The sequence below is a fragment of the Pseudochaenichthys georgianus genome, chromosome 14 (assembly GCF_902827115.2).
Source record: "Pseudochaenichthys georgianus chromosome 14, fPseGeo1.2, whole genome shotgun sequence".
Classification (NCBI taxonomy): domain Eukaryota; kingdom Metazoa; phylum Chordata; class Actinopteri; order Perciformes; family Channichthyidae; genus Pseudochaenichthys; species Pseudochaenichthys georgianus.
This window is the reverse complement of record NC_047516.1, coordinates 3,832,143-3,849,477: the sequence shown is the minus strand read 5'-3', so window position 1 is coordinate 3,849,477 and position 17,335 is coordinate 3,832,143. Positions and strand designations below refer to the sequence as shown.

The 17,335-nt window shown below is 43.1% G+C and overlaps 1 protein-coding gene across 3 annotated transcripts in view; it reads left to right on the top strand.

The window, feature by feature from the left end:
- The window catches only part of klf8 (Kruppel like factor 8), an 81,061-nt gene extending 66,838 nt beyond the window's left edge, over positions 1-14,223 (top strand). For 2 of the 3 annotated variants that reach the window (XM_034098861.1, XM_034098862.1), the window contains exons 4-8: positions 96-176; positions 304-538; positions 6,646-6,757; positions 9,189-9,328; positions 10,013-14,223. In XM_034098861.1, coding sequence (XP_033954752.1) covers positions 96-176; positions 304-538; positions 6,646-6,757; positions 9,189-9,328; positions 10,013-10,194 — 750 coding nt within the window. In that variant the 3' untranslated portion in view covers positions 10,195-14,223. The remainder of the gene's footprint in view (positions 1-95; positions 177-303; positions 539-6,645; positions 6,758-9,188; positions 9,329-10,012) is intronic. The other variant, XM_034098863.1, reaches the window with a different exon arrangement.
- The last annotated feature ends 3,112 nt before the right edge of the window (positions 14,224-17,335 follow it).

Below are 17,335 nucleotides of genomic sequence, written 5' to 3'. Positions count from 1 at the left end.
AGCGTGTTAATATGTGGGGATGACGCTGCTGTATCATATCATCATGTGTTTGCCGCTGATCTTAATTTTTGCAATATTCCCAAATCCGATGGAAGAATCTCCTTAGGCCAGAGACCTTTGCGATGCTAACTTCCGGAAAGGCCAATGAAAATATGTCTTCCCTGCACCACTCCATTGTGAGGCATGCAGCATACAGAGCAATTAATTAGCCAATTGAAGTTAAGTTTCGCAGTAGATCTAACACTCTTCCTCTTCCTCTTCCTCCTCTTCCTCCTCCTCTTCCTCCTCCTCCTCCTCCTCCAGGTCCTCTCTCCAGGCTCCATCTTGGCCACGCAGGGAGCCGGGGGTCAGCAGATCCTCCACGTCATCCACACCATCCCCTCCGTCAGCATGCCCAGCAAGGTGGGCCAGCTGCAGACCATCCCGGTGGTGGTGCAGTCGCTCCCTGTCGTCTACACCACCATGACGACTGACAGCGTCGCCACGGCAGCCATCACCGTGCCGCTCATAGGCAGCGACGGCCGCTCAGAAGGATCTGGTGAGTGTCGCTAGGAAAACTTCCAGTAAAGCTTCTTTCCCACGACATACAAAACACACCTATATGCACCAACATCTGTATATATAGGATATACATATTTCTATAAGTATTTTTGTATTCGGGATTGTGGGAATCAGTATTTCGATCTCTGTCTGTACACACAAACTGAAAGATTGACAATAACTTTGACTTGAGTAAAAGGTTACAATCGTTGTTCATTGTCGTGACAGATGACACTGCATCAACCACAATATTATCGGCTCGAGCTTCTATCAAAAGTGAAGGGAACATGACACCTAGATATTATAAAATAAATCTAATCAGCAGTGATTTGGACTCTTATATTGAGTTATGTTGTACCGAACATACGATACATATTCTCCTCTCAAAGCCACTAGACTCCATTGCAAAAAGAAAAGTAGTTTTCCTTGCCGTAGTTCTTCTTGTTAGTCTTTCCACCGACATGTGGGAAGAGACTACATTAGTAACACATACAACAAGGTAGTGGACCATAAAGGACACATCTCCCATTGGATTTCAAGGATTCAAAGACCTGTCTTGTCTCGGGTGCGTGAACATCTTGAGTCTCGGGCTCTGCCAGTAGCATTAGGGGGAATCGACTTTTTAGGAAGTCCTTGAAAAGTCTTTGAATGTTAAGTTTAAGAAGGCTCTGATTTCTGTTTTGCATGTGACAGAAGAAGGGAGGCCAAACCTGAACACACACACACACACACACACACACACACACACACACACACACACACACACACACACACACACACACACACACGCATGCACGCACACGCACAGAACTAAAGAACATATTTGGCAAGGTCCACTGCACAGGGAGTGTTTGTTTAAAGATCATGCAAATCAATATCATTCAGGAAGAGGAAGGAGATGGTTGATTTATTTCTACCTTCGACTGTCACGCCCGCCATTGTTCGTCCCTGATCTGTCACTCCCGCCCAGTGTGTTATTTCCAGGGCGCTCTCGGCCTCAGAGGAGTTCAGCGTGTCTCTTGAGGGTTGGTGTGTGTGTGTGTGTGGTTAGCGATATGTTAGACTTGCCGTCTGTCGGCCTGTCTATCTTGGTCCTTCTGGAAGCCGTCCGTATGTGCCGGATGACCGATGCTGCCGTCTAAATGAGGACACTTGGCGAAATGTTACACAGAAGTTCCACCTCGTGAAAGTGAAAGTTATTGCTGTTCCCGATTGAAATGCACCGGTCAACATCTCAGCAGCTGATTCTGTCGAAGTGTCATGAATCAGAATGAGAGCACACACGGCCGAGTCATTTTTTAAACTTTTACCTGAGCTGCTGCTCAAACACTCTTAAAGTGCTGTGACCTTTCTCTGACTCTGAGGTGATGCCGTGTGTGAACAGGTGACCAATGCTGAGGAACCTGCAGAGGGACCCGTGTTGTCATGCTGCCATGCTTGAATCCAGTCGATTAGTGTTCAGAAACTGTGCACAGAGGAGGCTGTGTAAACATGACGGGAAACTCGTTATTTGCTCAGGCTAGCTGGTGCAACGGGCTCCACCCATTGGACAAACTGAACTGAAGTCAGTTTAGTTCACCTTGGTTTCTGATCCAGAGCCTCCACTCAGGAGTGTACACGAAGTGACTCTTGGAAAATGTCCAGAAGAATCTCCAACACACAAAGTGGCCCGAAGATGCTTTCAGTTTGATATTCACATTTGGGATTTTCCTCACGTTATCGGCTTCTTCTCATTTAGAGTAGAAGCATAATAATTACACAATTTGGGATCTAGTCTATTGATAACAGCCATTTTAAGGATGGACTCCTTTGTTAACTTTTCATTCTACTTACATGTGGTTAGCACTCCTAAGGGGCGGGACACTTCTCAGCGGTTGACCAATCACAACAGAGCCGGACAGCTAACCAATCGGAGCAGACTGGGCTCTGGTTACAGACAGAGGGTGAAAAGAGGTGCTGCAGCACAGGCAGTATGAGAAAAATAAAGAGCTTTTTGAGAGGACTCTTTAAAGTAGAGACACTACATACTGATATACACCTGAACATCAGCAGGAGAGGACTCTTTAAAGTAGAGACACTACATACTGATATACACCTGAACATCAGCAGGAGAGGACTCTTTAAAGTAGAGACACTACATACTGATATACACCTGAACATCAGCAGGAGAGGACTCTTTAAAGTAGAGACACTACATACTGATATACACCTGAACATCAGCAGGAGAGGACTCTTTAAAGTAGAGACACTACATACTGATATACACCTGAACATCAGCAGGAGAGGACTCTTTAAAGTAGAGACACTACATACTGATATACACCTGAACATCAGCAGGAGAGGACTCTTTAAAGTAGAGACACTACATACTGATATACACCTGAACATCAGCAGGAGAGGACTCTTTAAAGGAGAGACACTTCATGCTGATATACACCTGAACATCAGCAGGAGAGGACTCTTTAAAGTAGAGACACTACATACTGATATACACCTGAACATCAGCAGGAGAGGACTCTTTAAAGTAGAGACACTACATACAGATATACATCTGAACATCAGCAGGAGAGGACTCTTTAAAGTAGAGACACTACATACTGATATACACCTGAACATCAGCAGGAGAGGACTCTTTAAAGTAGAGACACTACATACTGATATACACCTGAACATCAGCAGGAGAGGACTCTTTAAAGTAGAGACACTACATACTGATATACACCTGCACATCAGCAGGAGAGGACTCTTTAAAGTAGAGACACTACATGCTGATATGAACCTAAACATCAGCAGGAGAGGACTCTTTAAAGTAGAGACACTAGATACTGATATACACCTGAACATCAGCAGGAGAGGACTCTTTAAAGTAGAGACACTACATACTGATATACACCTGAACATCAGCAGGAGAGGACTCTTTAAAGTAGAGACACTACATACTGATATACACCTGCACATCAGCAGGAGAGGACTCTTTAAAGTAGAGACACTACATGCTGATATGAACCTAAACATCAGCAGGAGAGGACTCTTTAAAGTAGAGACACTAGATACTGATATACACCTGAACATCAGCAGGAGAGGACTCTTTAAAGTAGAGACACTACATACTGATATACACCTGAACATCAGCAGGAGAGGACTCTTTAAAGTAGAGACACTACATACTGATATACACCTGCACATCAGCAGGAGAGGACTCTTTAAAGTAGAGACACTACATGCTGATATGAACCTAAACATCAGCAGGAGAGGACTCTTTAAAGTAGAGACACTACATACTGATATACACCTGAAGATGAACAAAAGAAGTCCTCTTTAATTGGTTAAGTGCAGTTGCCGCCTGTTCTCGTAGTCGTATAGACACTCTTCTTTGTTGGTGCATGTCTTCAGCCCACGTTCAACACTGATCGGCAACAAAGAGTGAAGATGTGAGCCTGACAAGGGGAGTGAGTGAAAGGGGGGGGGGGGGGGAGACAGGAACTTTGATATGTTCTGTTTCCTCCTGTACCTGCTAAGCCAAACAAGCCGGAGGCAGCGTGACATGTTCTGTTCCCGTGGAGCTGTGTGGGAGGAAAAAAGATGGAGGAGGGGTGGATAGGTAGACGCTGATGGAGGAAAGTAGTCAGACTGGGCGGGGGTGGGGCGTGTCGGGGGTGAGGAGGAGAGGATTCAGGAAACACGGCCACAGTGAAGAGGTCGGGGGTTTTAATTGTCTCCAGAAACAAAGAACACTTCTCTTGCTGTGTGACCCTCTCCATACCAACACACATACTCCACCCAAATTCCTTGCGTCACCCCCTCCACCCCCCAGACCCGCCTCACCCCTCCTCTCTCTCTGGACTTTAAACCTCATGGCGGCCACATTCCTGCAGATAGATGGGAGGAGGGGGGTCGGCTTCTTTCTTAGCATTCACCATGTTTTCTGACCAAAGAGTTAAAAATCACGCTCTGAATATGCCGTGTTCGGAGAAGTACTCAGATCTTGTACTTGAATAAAAGTAGAAGTACTCAGGTCTTGTACTTGAGTAAAAGTAGAAGCACTCAGATCTTGTACTTGAGTAAAAGTAGAAGTACTCAGATCTTGTACTTGAATAAAAGTAGAAGTACTCAGGTCTTGTACTTGAGTAAAAGTAGAAGCACTCAGATCTTGTACTTGAGTAAAAGTAGAAGTACTCAGATCTTGTACTTGAATAAAAGTAGAAGTACTCAGGTCTTGTACTTGAGTAAAAGTAGAAGTACTCAGATCTTGTACTTGAGTAAAAGTAGAAGTACTCAGATTATGTACTTGAGTAAAAGTAGAAGTACCCAGATCTGTTAAGTAACTAAAGGTATTAAATACATGAAGTGGAGTAAAAGTACACATTTAAAAAAAAAAATGTAAATACTCAAGTAAAGAAAAGTACCTCAACATTGTAATTAAGAACGGTACTTGAGTAAATTTACTTAGTTACTTTACACCACTGTTCTTTGTTTGCTATTGTCGTGTATTGTCTAAAGTAGTTTTATTTCTGACGAAGCAAGAGACTGACTGAAACGGGAGAGAGAGAGAGAGAGAGAGAGAGGGGGAGGGAAAGAGGGAGAAATGTCCGGATAGACTAAGTGAATTAGAGCTGCTCTCTGATCCAGACACGGATCATCTGACCGCAGAGGACATGATGTTTACAGACATCTCACATCTCACCGAGGAAATCAATATGATGCGATCGAGATAATATAATAGAGGAATACCTTCTCGCATCATTCCCATTGATGGTAATCATATTACCAAACAGATCCTTTTAGGAATTACATTTCAGAAGCTGTGTCAGGAATGTGATGACCACGTCACTTAATGAAGAATACACATTAAAATCTGATCAGGGTTTGGAGGTAACTGCTAACATGTCATGGGATTAAAGCCTGACTATAACTAGTCGAGCTGATGCTTATATATCATGCTTTGAGATCCTACTTAGTGTCACTTGATTATAGTTTTGATTAGATCTTTGAAATAGGGCAATTTGGCAAATGTTTTTGTGAAAATTCCTGACTAATGACTAATTAAATGCTAAGTATTTACAATGCATTTTATATTGCATTGAAAATGTTTTGAGATGTTCAAAGAGAAAAGAAAGTCAGATTCTTGTAGGTAAAAGTTGCATTTTTAAATATTTATCAAACAGTGATGTTACATTTGAGATAATTTGAAATATTCTGAGTACATTTTCCGAAAACGAATCAGATCTCTCTTCCTATCATAGTACGTAAAAAAAAACTTTAAAACGCTATAGTTTTATGATAATTTTCATCGTCATTTAAACCATTATTTGTATAGAAAACTTGATTAAAGCCACTCTCGTTTCATCTCACTGAGATACCTGGCAGTACACAGATTAGCGTTCATTTCATTTTGCAAATATCCAAGCATACTCAAAGCAAAGCAAGACCACTTCTTTCAAATCTTCCTTGGTGAAAACCCAAAAGATGTTTCCAGCAGCTTGCCTAAACTGAAGGGCGCCCAGCAGAGGCTCCGGATCGCCTCCAGTGATTTGTCTTTCAGTTAATTGCTAATTAGCATTGTCTCTCAGTTCTGCAGTGTGTTTCATGAACATCTGTTCAGCCTCTGCTCCCCCTGCTCTGACATTGTTAAAGGTTGTTGAAATCGCAAAACATGAAAGAGACGCAGTGTCGAGACACGGAAGAGTTTCTACCTGGTGACAGAAAGTTAAGAATTGTTAAGAAAAATGTAGAAACGAGAAGTCCAGACATTCTGCAGCCGAGCAGACCACACCTAAGACAGACACACACACACACACACACACACACACACACACACACACACACACACACACACACACACACACACACACACACACACACACACACACACACACACACACACACACACACACACACACACACACACACACACACACACACACACACACACACACACACACACACACACTGAGCTTTGTCTTGCTAATCTGTTAAGAAGTTAACCCCCTGCTGTTTTCTGTCTGTTCCCCCTTCCTTCTTTTCACTTCTTCTTCTTCTTCCTTCTCCTAATTTAATTCCCTGATTCTCTCTTTTTATTCCATCTATCTTTTTCCCTCTCTGCAGTTCGTTTTAAGCCCGGCTCGACGTCTCCGGTGGAGTTTCAGAGTGACAGCGATGCAGAGAGCGGCACAGAGTCGGGGTCCGCCTCCCTCAGCGCCCAGAGCCTCGACGCAGGGTGAGTCCAGACACAGACGCAAACAACAAGCTGACTATCTTTAAGGACAAAGAGCCGCTTTCACACCAAGTACTTTGCCGTACGTAGTGCCGGCACTTAGTACCCCATGGAACTAAGTACAGATCGCGTTCACACCGGAATAAGTCCCTGGGGAAGATTAGGCAAATGAAGCCGCTGACGTCACTTCTTCTTCTTCTGCTTTGGGTTTACTGGCAGGCCGCAAACCACTTCACGGCGTATACTGCCGCCCAAAGTCCCCGGCCGGAAGTCCCCGGAGTTGGGGAAGGCTTCAGTAGAAGCTGCTGGGACTCCCAGCAGCTTCTACTGAAGCCAGAACGCCGACACCTCCTCATCTCCACCGCTCCCATGTTTTCTTTTGTGTTGCCATAAGTTATTCTCTCTCCGTTGGTGCGCGGGGCTAATGCTAATGCTAATAATGCTAATGCCACAAATAAAATGGCGGCTTCACAAAACTTTTCAGAGTTTTACGGGGCGTGGTTTGCAATTCGCCCAGCCAATCAGAAATTGGTATTTTTTGGGTATTTTTTGGTACTTTTTTGGCACCACCTCTCTAGTACCCCTTTCACACCAACGCGGTTCCAGGGCCTGTTCGGAGCTGGAGCTTCAAAAGCACTGGTTTTTCCTGTTCACACCGCAGCGGAGCCGCCTCTAAGCTCCGGAATCCGGTTTGTTTCAAGCACCAAAAAGTTGTCCGCCTAGAAAGCACGTCAGTCTTACGTCGGAGGCGGGGGCGAGATCAACCTCTAACAACAACAAAAAGCCTAACCCTGTGTCATGTTGTTTTTATAGGCAATGCTTTAAGCTTTGTTAGTTCCAGGTGTAATATGTGCAATAAGTTCATTTCAACACCTTTGGCAATAAACATTGGACCAGTCCGGCCCTAGACTGACTTGCCCTCATATAAAGATGTTACGGCTATATTCTAATATGTGTTAGATTGTAGTGTATTCTACCTCTGCCTTGAAACTTTAAATCAGTTCTTACCTGTGCCAGAATGCCAATGTTTTAATGTTGGGTTACAATTTGCAATACATTTGTATGAAAACCTGTCTCCTGCTACAGCAGAGGTCCATTATAAAGGAGGTGTCTGCCGCTGTTGACAGGACATAAATGCAACAAACCATGCATGATGTCATCTCAGTTCAGAGTCCATGATGGGAGTTGACAGGGCCAGCGAGAGAGAGTAAATGCGCAGTGGGGTTTCTGGGAAATGTGGTCTTTGTGTGGATCACCTTCCTCCCCTGCAGAGTAATTACATTACTGCGGCGCTGCCTGGCTGGACACTTATATAACCTTATGTAACCCTCTGTGTACAGCAGCACACACGGAGACGCCCTGGATGTATCAGTGTGTGTGTGTGTGTGTGTGTGTGTGTGTGTGTGTGTGTGTGTGTGTGTGTGTGTGTGTGTGTGTGTGTGCGTGCTCAGTACAAATTGAGGACTTTTGTTCTTCTCCAGTGAAGTGTGGCATTTTGAAAGGTTGTTAACCCAAGGCTGCAGAGTGAAGGTTACTGTGCCAGTGTAGAGTCATGCAAAACAGCGTGTGTGTGTGTGTGTGTGTGTGTGTGTGTCCAGGGTGTCTGTTAGTAAATCAGGACAGAGCTCCTGCCACACCCAGTAGGCGAGGCTGCTGACTGTAACTGAAATCCAGGGTGTGGACGCAGACGGTTAGCTTAGTGCTTTAATTTTGTGTGTGTGTGTGTGTGTGTGTGTGTGTGTGTGTGTGTGTGTGTGTGTGTGTGTGTGTGGCCTAGCATTACTATACTTGTGGGGAATCATTAATTTTAGGGTGAAGACTTGGTTAGGGTTAGGCATGTGTTGGTTATGGTTAAGGTTAGGATACGTCTCCAGGAATGCATGTAAGTCAATGTAATGTCCCCTGAAGTGATGTATACATGGTGTGTGTGTGTGTGTGTGTGTGTGTGTGTGTGTGTGTGTGTGTGTGTGTGTGTGTGTGTGTGTGTGTGTGTGTGTGTGTTCAGATGTAAACATGGTTTCGTGATGCACTTTGTCGTCACACTTCCTTGTAAAATGGCAAGTGAGAAACAGAGAAGGTTTCAATACAGTTTTAGCTACATCATGGTTGTTGAATGAATATCATAATTACATCGGAAGATCACAGTACAAACAATGTTATCAACATAATTTAGATTGAATCTAAGAGGGAGAATATGGGGGGTGTATGTAGTTTCATTCTCTCTCTTTTGGTATGAGGAAAGAAGGAGTTAAGAAATGTGAGAGATCAGATATGAAGGGAAAAGGAGACGCAGTGAAGTGGAAGCTGTGTGGGACTCTGTCGCCCCCTTGTGGCACAAACATAACTTTGAAATAAACCTGCTTTCATGATAGGGCGATGGAGAATGTATGATTTTCTTTTTTTAACTCATCACTGCCTCCCGTTCCCCCCTCAGGTCGGTGATGGACCTGGAGCCCGTGGACCCGGACTCTCCGGACGTCAAGAGGAGGCGGATCCACATGTGTGATTATGAAGGCTGCCAAAAAGTTTACACCAAGAGCTCCCACCTCAAAGCCCACCGGAGGATACACACAGGTGAGAGCTGAGCAGAGCAGCTGTCCAGGTTTAAAGGAGCCATTCACCCCTAAAAAGAACATCACTGCCGGTTACATTATATTTAGCTGATGCTGAAGTGTTGCTGAAAACCTGCAGCTACATTTGGTTCAAAAAGCCTAACTATTGTAAGGGCCGATGGATCAGTTTCCAATGAGCTAAACTTCAATCAGATTGTTCTGCTGGTATATTAATTGTCAGGTATCTACGAAGAGTTGAACCCTTAAAAGGTCCACCAGTCCAAAAGCAAACATTTTATTTGCTCTCCTAAAGAAAATGCTACAAAATGGCGTTGCTGTTTTTTCTTCTTCAGGTAACACAAACACTGGTAGTTCGGTCTAATTATTAGACGTAAAAATGGCAAAATAATTTTTAAAAGGTGAAGAGAGCCGTAAATAAAAAGTTGAGCAGGCTAAATGCTTTTGTTTGGAGTTATTTGTTCTCATAATCAACATTTTCCACTTACATTGAATAATCTTACAGTAAAGTATCTTTTGTAAAAGAGGCAGAGAGACATTTTACCTGGGCTGGGAATTCTGGGAAATGTAGTTCAAACCGAACTGAAGCAGATCCGTCTGTTTCCACCAGAATCCAAACACCTCCCATCTTTTTCTTACCGCCTCCTTTCCTGTCATCTCTCCTAACTCCTTGTCTCCTCCCCCCCAGGAGAGAAACCCTACCACTGCACCTGGGAGGGCTGCACCTGGCGCTTCGCCCGCTCCGACGAGCTCACCCGACATTTCCGCAAACACACGGGCATCAAACCGTTCCGCTGCACCGAGTGCGACCGCTCCTTCTCCCGCTCGGACCACCTGTCCCTGCACCGCCGCCGCCACGTCATGATGTGAACTCTGACCCCCCTCCCTCACCCTAACCTCCCCCCTCACAGCACATCTTGTACCAGAGACCCCCCTCCAAACTAAGGCTAAAAAAAACTTCACCTCTGCTGGAGCCTACATCAGGATTTTTATCAGCAGAGAGAAAGAGACGCAGTACCTCCTCGTCTTCTTCCTCCTCTTCCTCCTCTGCCTCTTCCTCCTTCTCATCATCATCATCATGGAATCACAGGAATGTGTGTGTGTGTGTGTATATTGGAGGTTTAGTTTTTCTAATATGTGTGTTTCAACACATCCTCATCTTCATCATCATCACCGTCCACCCAGCATCCTCCATCTCCTCTGAAGGTCATACAACGGCATCCATCCGAAGGAGAGGAGGAGGAAGAGGAGGAGGAGGAGGAGGAGAGTGTGGTTTCCTTATGAACTGAAAGCAGGACGATGTCACTTCAGCTGCCTGAACAATATGAACTCTGTACACATCGGGAAGTCGGGAAGTTGTGAGCTGGAATTTGATATTTTATGAATTTTTGAAAACAAATGTCAGTTAGAAAAAGTGAATGAATTATCTCCTTCCAACCGCGGGAATATTTTAAGAAACTACATTTATTTTGAGGTACAAATATTTATCTCTATCAGGAGCTTTCTGATCGAACAGTTGTCTCTGAAAAGCGTGATCCTCTATCAGTGTTAAAAATACATTTGAGACGAAAAAAAGTCTTCAAAATTAAATTCCAAACATCGCGATGCTCTCTCAAAGAACCCAGGAACTAACTGTGTGCCATAATAATCGACCTATCAGGCACATTGTGTCTCAACCTAAAACATAAATCGGCACGTGTTCCCGATGACGAGACCATTTCAGTTCCTGCTCCAGTTTGGAAAGCAGACGCCCCCCCCCCTCACATATTTCATCGTGTGCTTGTAAGGAGCAGCTGAAGTGACGTCTCACAGATGTTTCCCTTTTTAAAGTACTATTTTGCCCCGTCCCCCTCCCCCGACCCCTCCCCTGGTACAGGGAGCTACAAGACTGTGAACTTTATAAAGATGAATTTTGTTTTTATTGTATCAATCAAGTTATTGTTATTGCGTGTTCTCCCCGCACACACCTCCCTGATTGTTCTTCGATAACAGTATTTGCTTTTTATGCGTCGTTGTTGTTGTCGTCTTATGAAATAAGGCTCTTCAATTCTCTTTCTCCTTCTTTGCCAGGTGTGGCACTCTTAACAAAATGGCATCCTTTTTAAAAAAAAAAAAAATGTGTTTTTGGCTGTGAAGAAGACGGAGGAGACACCAGTAGTTTGAGATTACAAGTAAAACTCTCGCGCAGGGAATAGGGGAGCTTTTGTGAGTGTGTTTTCGTGTGTGTGTGCGTGTGTGTGTGTGTGTGTGAGTGTGCATGTTTTGAGACAAACACAGAATCAGAATTTACGATTTTTACGAGTGTGTGTGTTCCGGGCACTTGTTTTACCTCCTGCCCGTCGAGCCTTAATCTGTAAAGGGCGACGCCAGAACCACTGACAGATAAACTGAGACGCCGTTTATCAACATCCTGTCTGCGGACGGATATTTGCACTGTTGGCTCGTTTCTATCATCACGTTGTGTGTGGAGACATTCTATTGCTCGTTTTGAAGCGTATGGACTCTTCGAAATTAAAAAGCTTGGTATTGGAACTTTTAAAATTCACATTTGAATTAGAGACACAATTACAGTGTGAACGGACTCTTGCTGCGGGCTGTTCAACATCGGGACAGACAGACAGTCGAGGAGGGTTAGGGAATGTACTTGTTTTTTGCACAAAGGAAAGAGGGTGCTCGATAGAGAAAATCACAGAATGACGAGGCTTATTATGGACGATGTGGTCGTATGTAAAGTAGAGCAGCAGAGTCTCATTTGCACTGGTTTCATGACCTCGCAGGAGCCAACATGGCCGCCGTCTGTCAGTGGTTCTGAGAGGAACCAGGCACTGTGTCGGGCTGCAGGGTCCGCGGTGCCGGAGATTTAAACCACAGGGGAAACTTAGCGCTCTCCTCACTAGCATTTCAACCAGGGTGGGGGTCCATTCTCGTTCAAACCAGTTCAAGCCTCAACAAACGAAACCCCTACAAAGTCTAACGGAGAATCTCCCGTTACGGTCTTCCTGATGTAGTTCTCCATCAGCACATGTTTACCAGGCGTAGGCCGTTGGAACAGAATCGGACCTCTCACCCGTGGCGTCCATGTCTTAAAGTGGGCTGTTCTCCAGCTCTGGGCTGAACTTGATTATGCAACATGACCAGACCTCCGCTCCTCTGATCTGAGCACTAGCTGCTAATCCTGCGGACATGCAGCTCACAGAGCCTCTACAGGGAGGTCGGGGTGTGTGAAAGCCTGCGCTGGTGATCACCGAGCCTCCTCAGAATACACTTTCAGAACAAGACACTCAAACTTGGGAAGTGACGTCTTAATCAAGAGGGGACGGTGATCTGCGGAGCACGCTTTTCCAAATCCTGATCCTTTCCAAGTGGAGTTGTTGTCATTTCAAAAGCTAGTAAGTGGGAGCATAATGTCTGACCTTTGCAGTATGAGATGGAGCTGAGTGCATGCAATGAGCAGGGACAGTGTTCTGCACACTGCACTGAAAACGATCTATTTGGAGGTTTTAGTGCAGTGTGCAAAGCAAAGTTACTCTAAACATCCCCTCTGCTTCAACTAAAAGTAACTAAGCACATCTTTGTAGAAGAGTATATATAACTTTCTTTCTTTTGTAAACTGTTGATAAAGACATAAAGGACAATGACAAATAATTAAGATAAATCCATGTACATAAATGTATATAATCAAAAAGCGCAGAGTAAATGTAACTGGTGAATTTCTATTTTTAACACTGACTAGATAATGTGAAAAATCTCTTTCTTTTCCTTTTCCGCCGTTGCTTTGATGAAGTGTGTTTCGTCACGTGTTTCTTTTCAAATCGAATTTGTTTCGTAGTTTCTTTAAAAAAAAGAGTTGGTCCCACTTGTGTTGTGCACTTGTTGCATGGAGAGTTCTTGTTTTCTTATAGTGACGTTGGTGAGCATGTCAGTGTGTGAGACTTAACATTGATGACCTGAGGAAAAGATGATAGGGATCCATTTATTCTACTAACAGCTTGATATCTTCTGAAAATATGAAACGGTCGTGACATTTTGAGATATATTAGGATTGGGTCAGAACACTCGAGCTTTAGAGAACTTCAGGTCATACAGGGCTACAAAATATTAATGTGTTAGTGATTTGTACACGCTCCAGGCTCATAGCAGCTTGGTTATGGAAAAGTAACAACATATATAAAACATATCCAACCCGTTTGTTCCATTTCAAGCAACCGAAAACACCACCTGCAGAAATCCAGTTTCCACTATTCAAATGTGTTTTTATACATTGAAGGATTTAAAGACATGGACCCCACTCCCCTTTCTTTCGAGCACATTGCAGCACACGTTTTGATACCTGGAAAAGATACTTACAAGCACACTGATCTGCTCTGGTGTCCGTTATATCAGCATATTTGGTATTTTCTTCCCCAACACACACAGTTTCACACTGAACTATTATGATATCTCAGTGTTGGAGCTGCTGCAGGGAGACTGATGCATGCGTCGTGTTTTTCCTGCTTCCTGTTTTGTGAAAGCTTGTTTTCTCCTAAATCTTCTGTCAAAGCGGGAATCTGTGAACGACAGTGATGTAATCCCCGCTGAGACTCACCTCACGGTTTGCGAGTGCCTCCGCTCCTTCTGCAAAATCACAAATGTTAAGGTATTTTCTATTGAATGCAGTAACTTATGGGCCAGTACTATATTTACTCAGTGCAATGCAGTTATCATTATAATAATACAATTATTAATAATATTTTTTTTTTTTTGTATTTGTACAGAACAAATGTGTAAAGATCAGTGAGGAAAACGTGAGCTTTTTGATACTGTGACTCATAGTGTTTCAAAGTCAGTTTCTCCCTGTACAGTTGTGATTATTCCCCCTTCTTCTTTTATAGAATAAAACATGTTTTTGGTGCAATTGAATGGCTGCTGTCTCTGTGCTCTTTATCGTGATTCAGAAATGCTTCTATCGAGAATTCAGTGGATTATCAGAGTTATGGGATAGAGGCAAGGCAAGTTTATTTATATAGCACTTTTCAAATTCAAAATTCAAAGTGCTTTACAGAAAATGAAAGACAGTGTTATATATATATACATACACGCAGATTATTATTTTTCTTTACAATTCGAACAAGATATGTTTTTACGTTTTCTTTTATCTGTGACACATTTCAAAAATAGGAAATAATAAGTTGATCCCAATGAATTACAGATTTTTGACAATTAAAAATGTAGTTCAACCTTGTATTTGAGTTTTACACATAATCTAAGCACCGTATATTCCAAATAAATATAAAGATATGTTTTTGAAAGAAAGGTTTGAAATAATTTAAAGGTGGGGTAGGTAAGTTTCAGAAACCAGCTCGAGATGCGCTTTTTGTTATAGTCCATGGAATGCTCTTAACATCCCGATAGCAATGAATATCTGAAGTGCTTTGACAAAAAATCCATAAAAAAATGTCATCTGGAGAAGCCGTAATACTGTAAAAAGTACAACCAATCCGTTTAGCCGATTGGATGGCCTACCTGCCTGTCAGCCTGCCATCGGGGCACACATTTATCTCGTGCCCTCATTGGTCATGTGCGCGTTCGTGTGTGTTGGGGGAGGGGCTCTGTGAGGAAGTGGCAGATTTTCTCCGGTTGTGTATTTTCAAATTCTAGCGATCTCGAGCCGGTTTCTCAAACTTACCTACCCCACCTTTAAGGGTCAAGTTTATTTTTGTACATATTTTTGTACATATACTCTTTTAATTTCTAATGATGTGCTATCTTATCTTATTAGGGCTCGGCGAGATGGCCAACATCTTCTAACCCAATGGAGTAAATGTCCTATCTCCATGGTTTTTTAGATATTATATAATTATGTAGTCTATGAAATACCCCATATCGCATTTTGGTACAATGGTGGGAAAATAAATGCTTGTTAAATAGTATTTGGTCATTTAAATATAGAAAAAAAAAAAAATCTTCAAATCATATTCCCCTAAAATAGTCCTCATCAAATTTAAGTGATATTTGTATTAGTATTAATTCGGCTTTTCTTTCACGTTTAAAAAAACCCCAATTTAGACAGCACAGTTGTGTCTCATCACATGATTGAATTATCGACCAGCCTAAATTATGATGTTGCCGGTTGTAAGGGGACACGTTCATATTTTCTCTTTACTTAAAGGGGACCTATCATGCAAAATGCACCTTTGTACGTCTTGTATACATGAATATGTGTCCCCGGTGTTCCAGGGAACTCACCAAGTGTCAGAAAACACAACCCTCTCTATTTTCCTCCTTCGCCAAATCTCTAAAAAAGGGGCTGCAACGGATCTGAAAAAAAACGGATCCAGATTCCAATACTTTTCTACGTCACAAAGAAGTGCTCCGCTTATTGGTCAACTCTCCACCTATCAGGGGAATGAGCCACGGCCACGTGCATTGCCAAACCTCTCATTCGCATATAGGCTATCGGCAGGCTAAATAATCAACACCCCAGTCACATCTGTGTTTTTGCCTGCTCTTGCCAGGATGTCTAAAGATAGTTAAACGTTGTGCTGTTGTTGGCTGCAAGACTCGGGACAGGGGACTGCATGCAATGCCATCAGTGGAAAAAGAAATGAATCTGTGGCTAGACTTCATTTACAAGGGACATGTGCCAGAAGACCACGGAAGATTTCTGTTTGTGTGTTCCAAACATTTTACCACGGACATGTTTATTAACTTCTCTCAAGTCCAACACGGATATGCCTCCAAACTAATGCTAAACCCGGGATCAATACCAACCATCCGGGACCAGGCCACTGAGGACACATCCAATTTTGAAGCTGTAAGTTTTTATTTAGCGGTGTTTTTCCTGATAAAGCTATCTCTAGCTTGTAGCATGTAGCATGTAGCTTCGCCGTATCAATGTCGCCTCAAACCCAAGTAATCGGTTAGGTGTTTATATATTTTTGTAGCATTTTATTTTGTACGCTCCGCAGTCTTTGCTTTGTCATTTCAATTATCAGGCATTTGCTAACATGTTCAGACATACTGCCGTAATGGCGATCTGTGTGAAGGCTGTAAAGCCACGCCCTAGGCGATAACACAAGTATTTATTCTCCTATTTATTAGTATTTTGTATCCTCTACAATCATATTGAGTAAGTTATAATAACAAACGTAATCTTCTGTAGGCAAGTGCCGTTTTTTCCAGCGTTATATGTAAACGCTTTTGTGATTGTAGTCTGTAAGAACGATCAGATATCATCGATCTGTAAGCTAAGCTACGCTAATGAGACATGCCGTGTTTTGCAGCGTTATATGTAAAAGCTTTTGTGTGTTTACTTGTTTGCGCACATGAATATAAATGGGGGTGTGTTAGGATACAACACTGTGTATGTATGCGAGGGGGGGGACACACCACGAGTAAAACTGAGCTAAAGCCCCGTTGGTCTGTTGTTGTTGACAAGGCCTTACCTCTAGCAACAGGCTAATTAGTGGCTAGCACTCATTACAGTCAGTCTACTGAGCTCAGCCCCTCTCCAACACATCATCTGTATTGAGTCAGAAACACAGCATGCACGTTACGGTTCAAAACTAACTCAGATTGGAAAAGGCTAAGCAAAGAGCTTTGCTAAATAGAGAGTTTTGCTAAATAGAGAGTTTTAGCCCCATCTTTTGGGATTTCAGACTATATTTATCCAAATAGTATTTTCTCATCCTGAATACTAAGTTGAGATGATTTTGTTCTAACTATGTGTTCTTCTTTACAGGCCAGCACCTCACATACTTACTAATTAGTGACAATTTGTACATCCTTTGCTATTATTTACATTTGTTTTTATCATTACATTACATTACATTGCATTTAGCTGACGCTTTTATCCAAAGCGACTTACAATAAGTACATTCGACCAGGAAGACTAGGCGTGAGGTGACGAGAGCCTGGACCAGAACCTGCGTCGATTTCTGGGTCAGCTGTGGACGTATCCTCCTGATGCTGTAAAGCGTGTACCTGCAGCAGCGGGTTGTAGCAGCGATGTTTGCAGTAAACGACAGGTTGT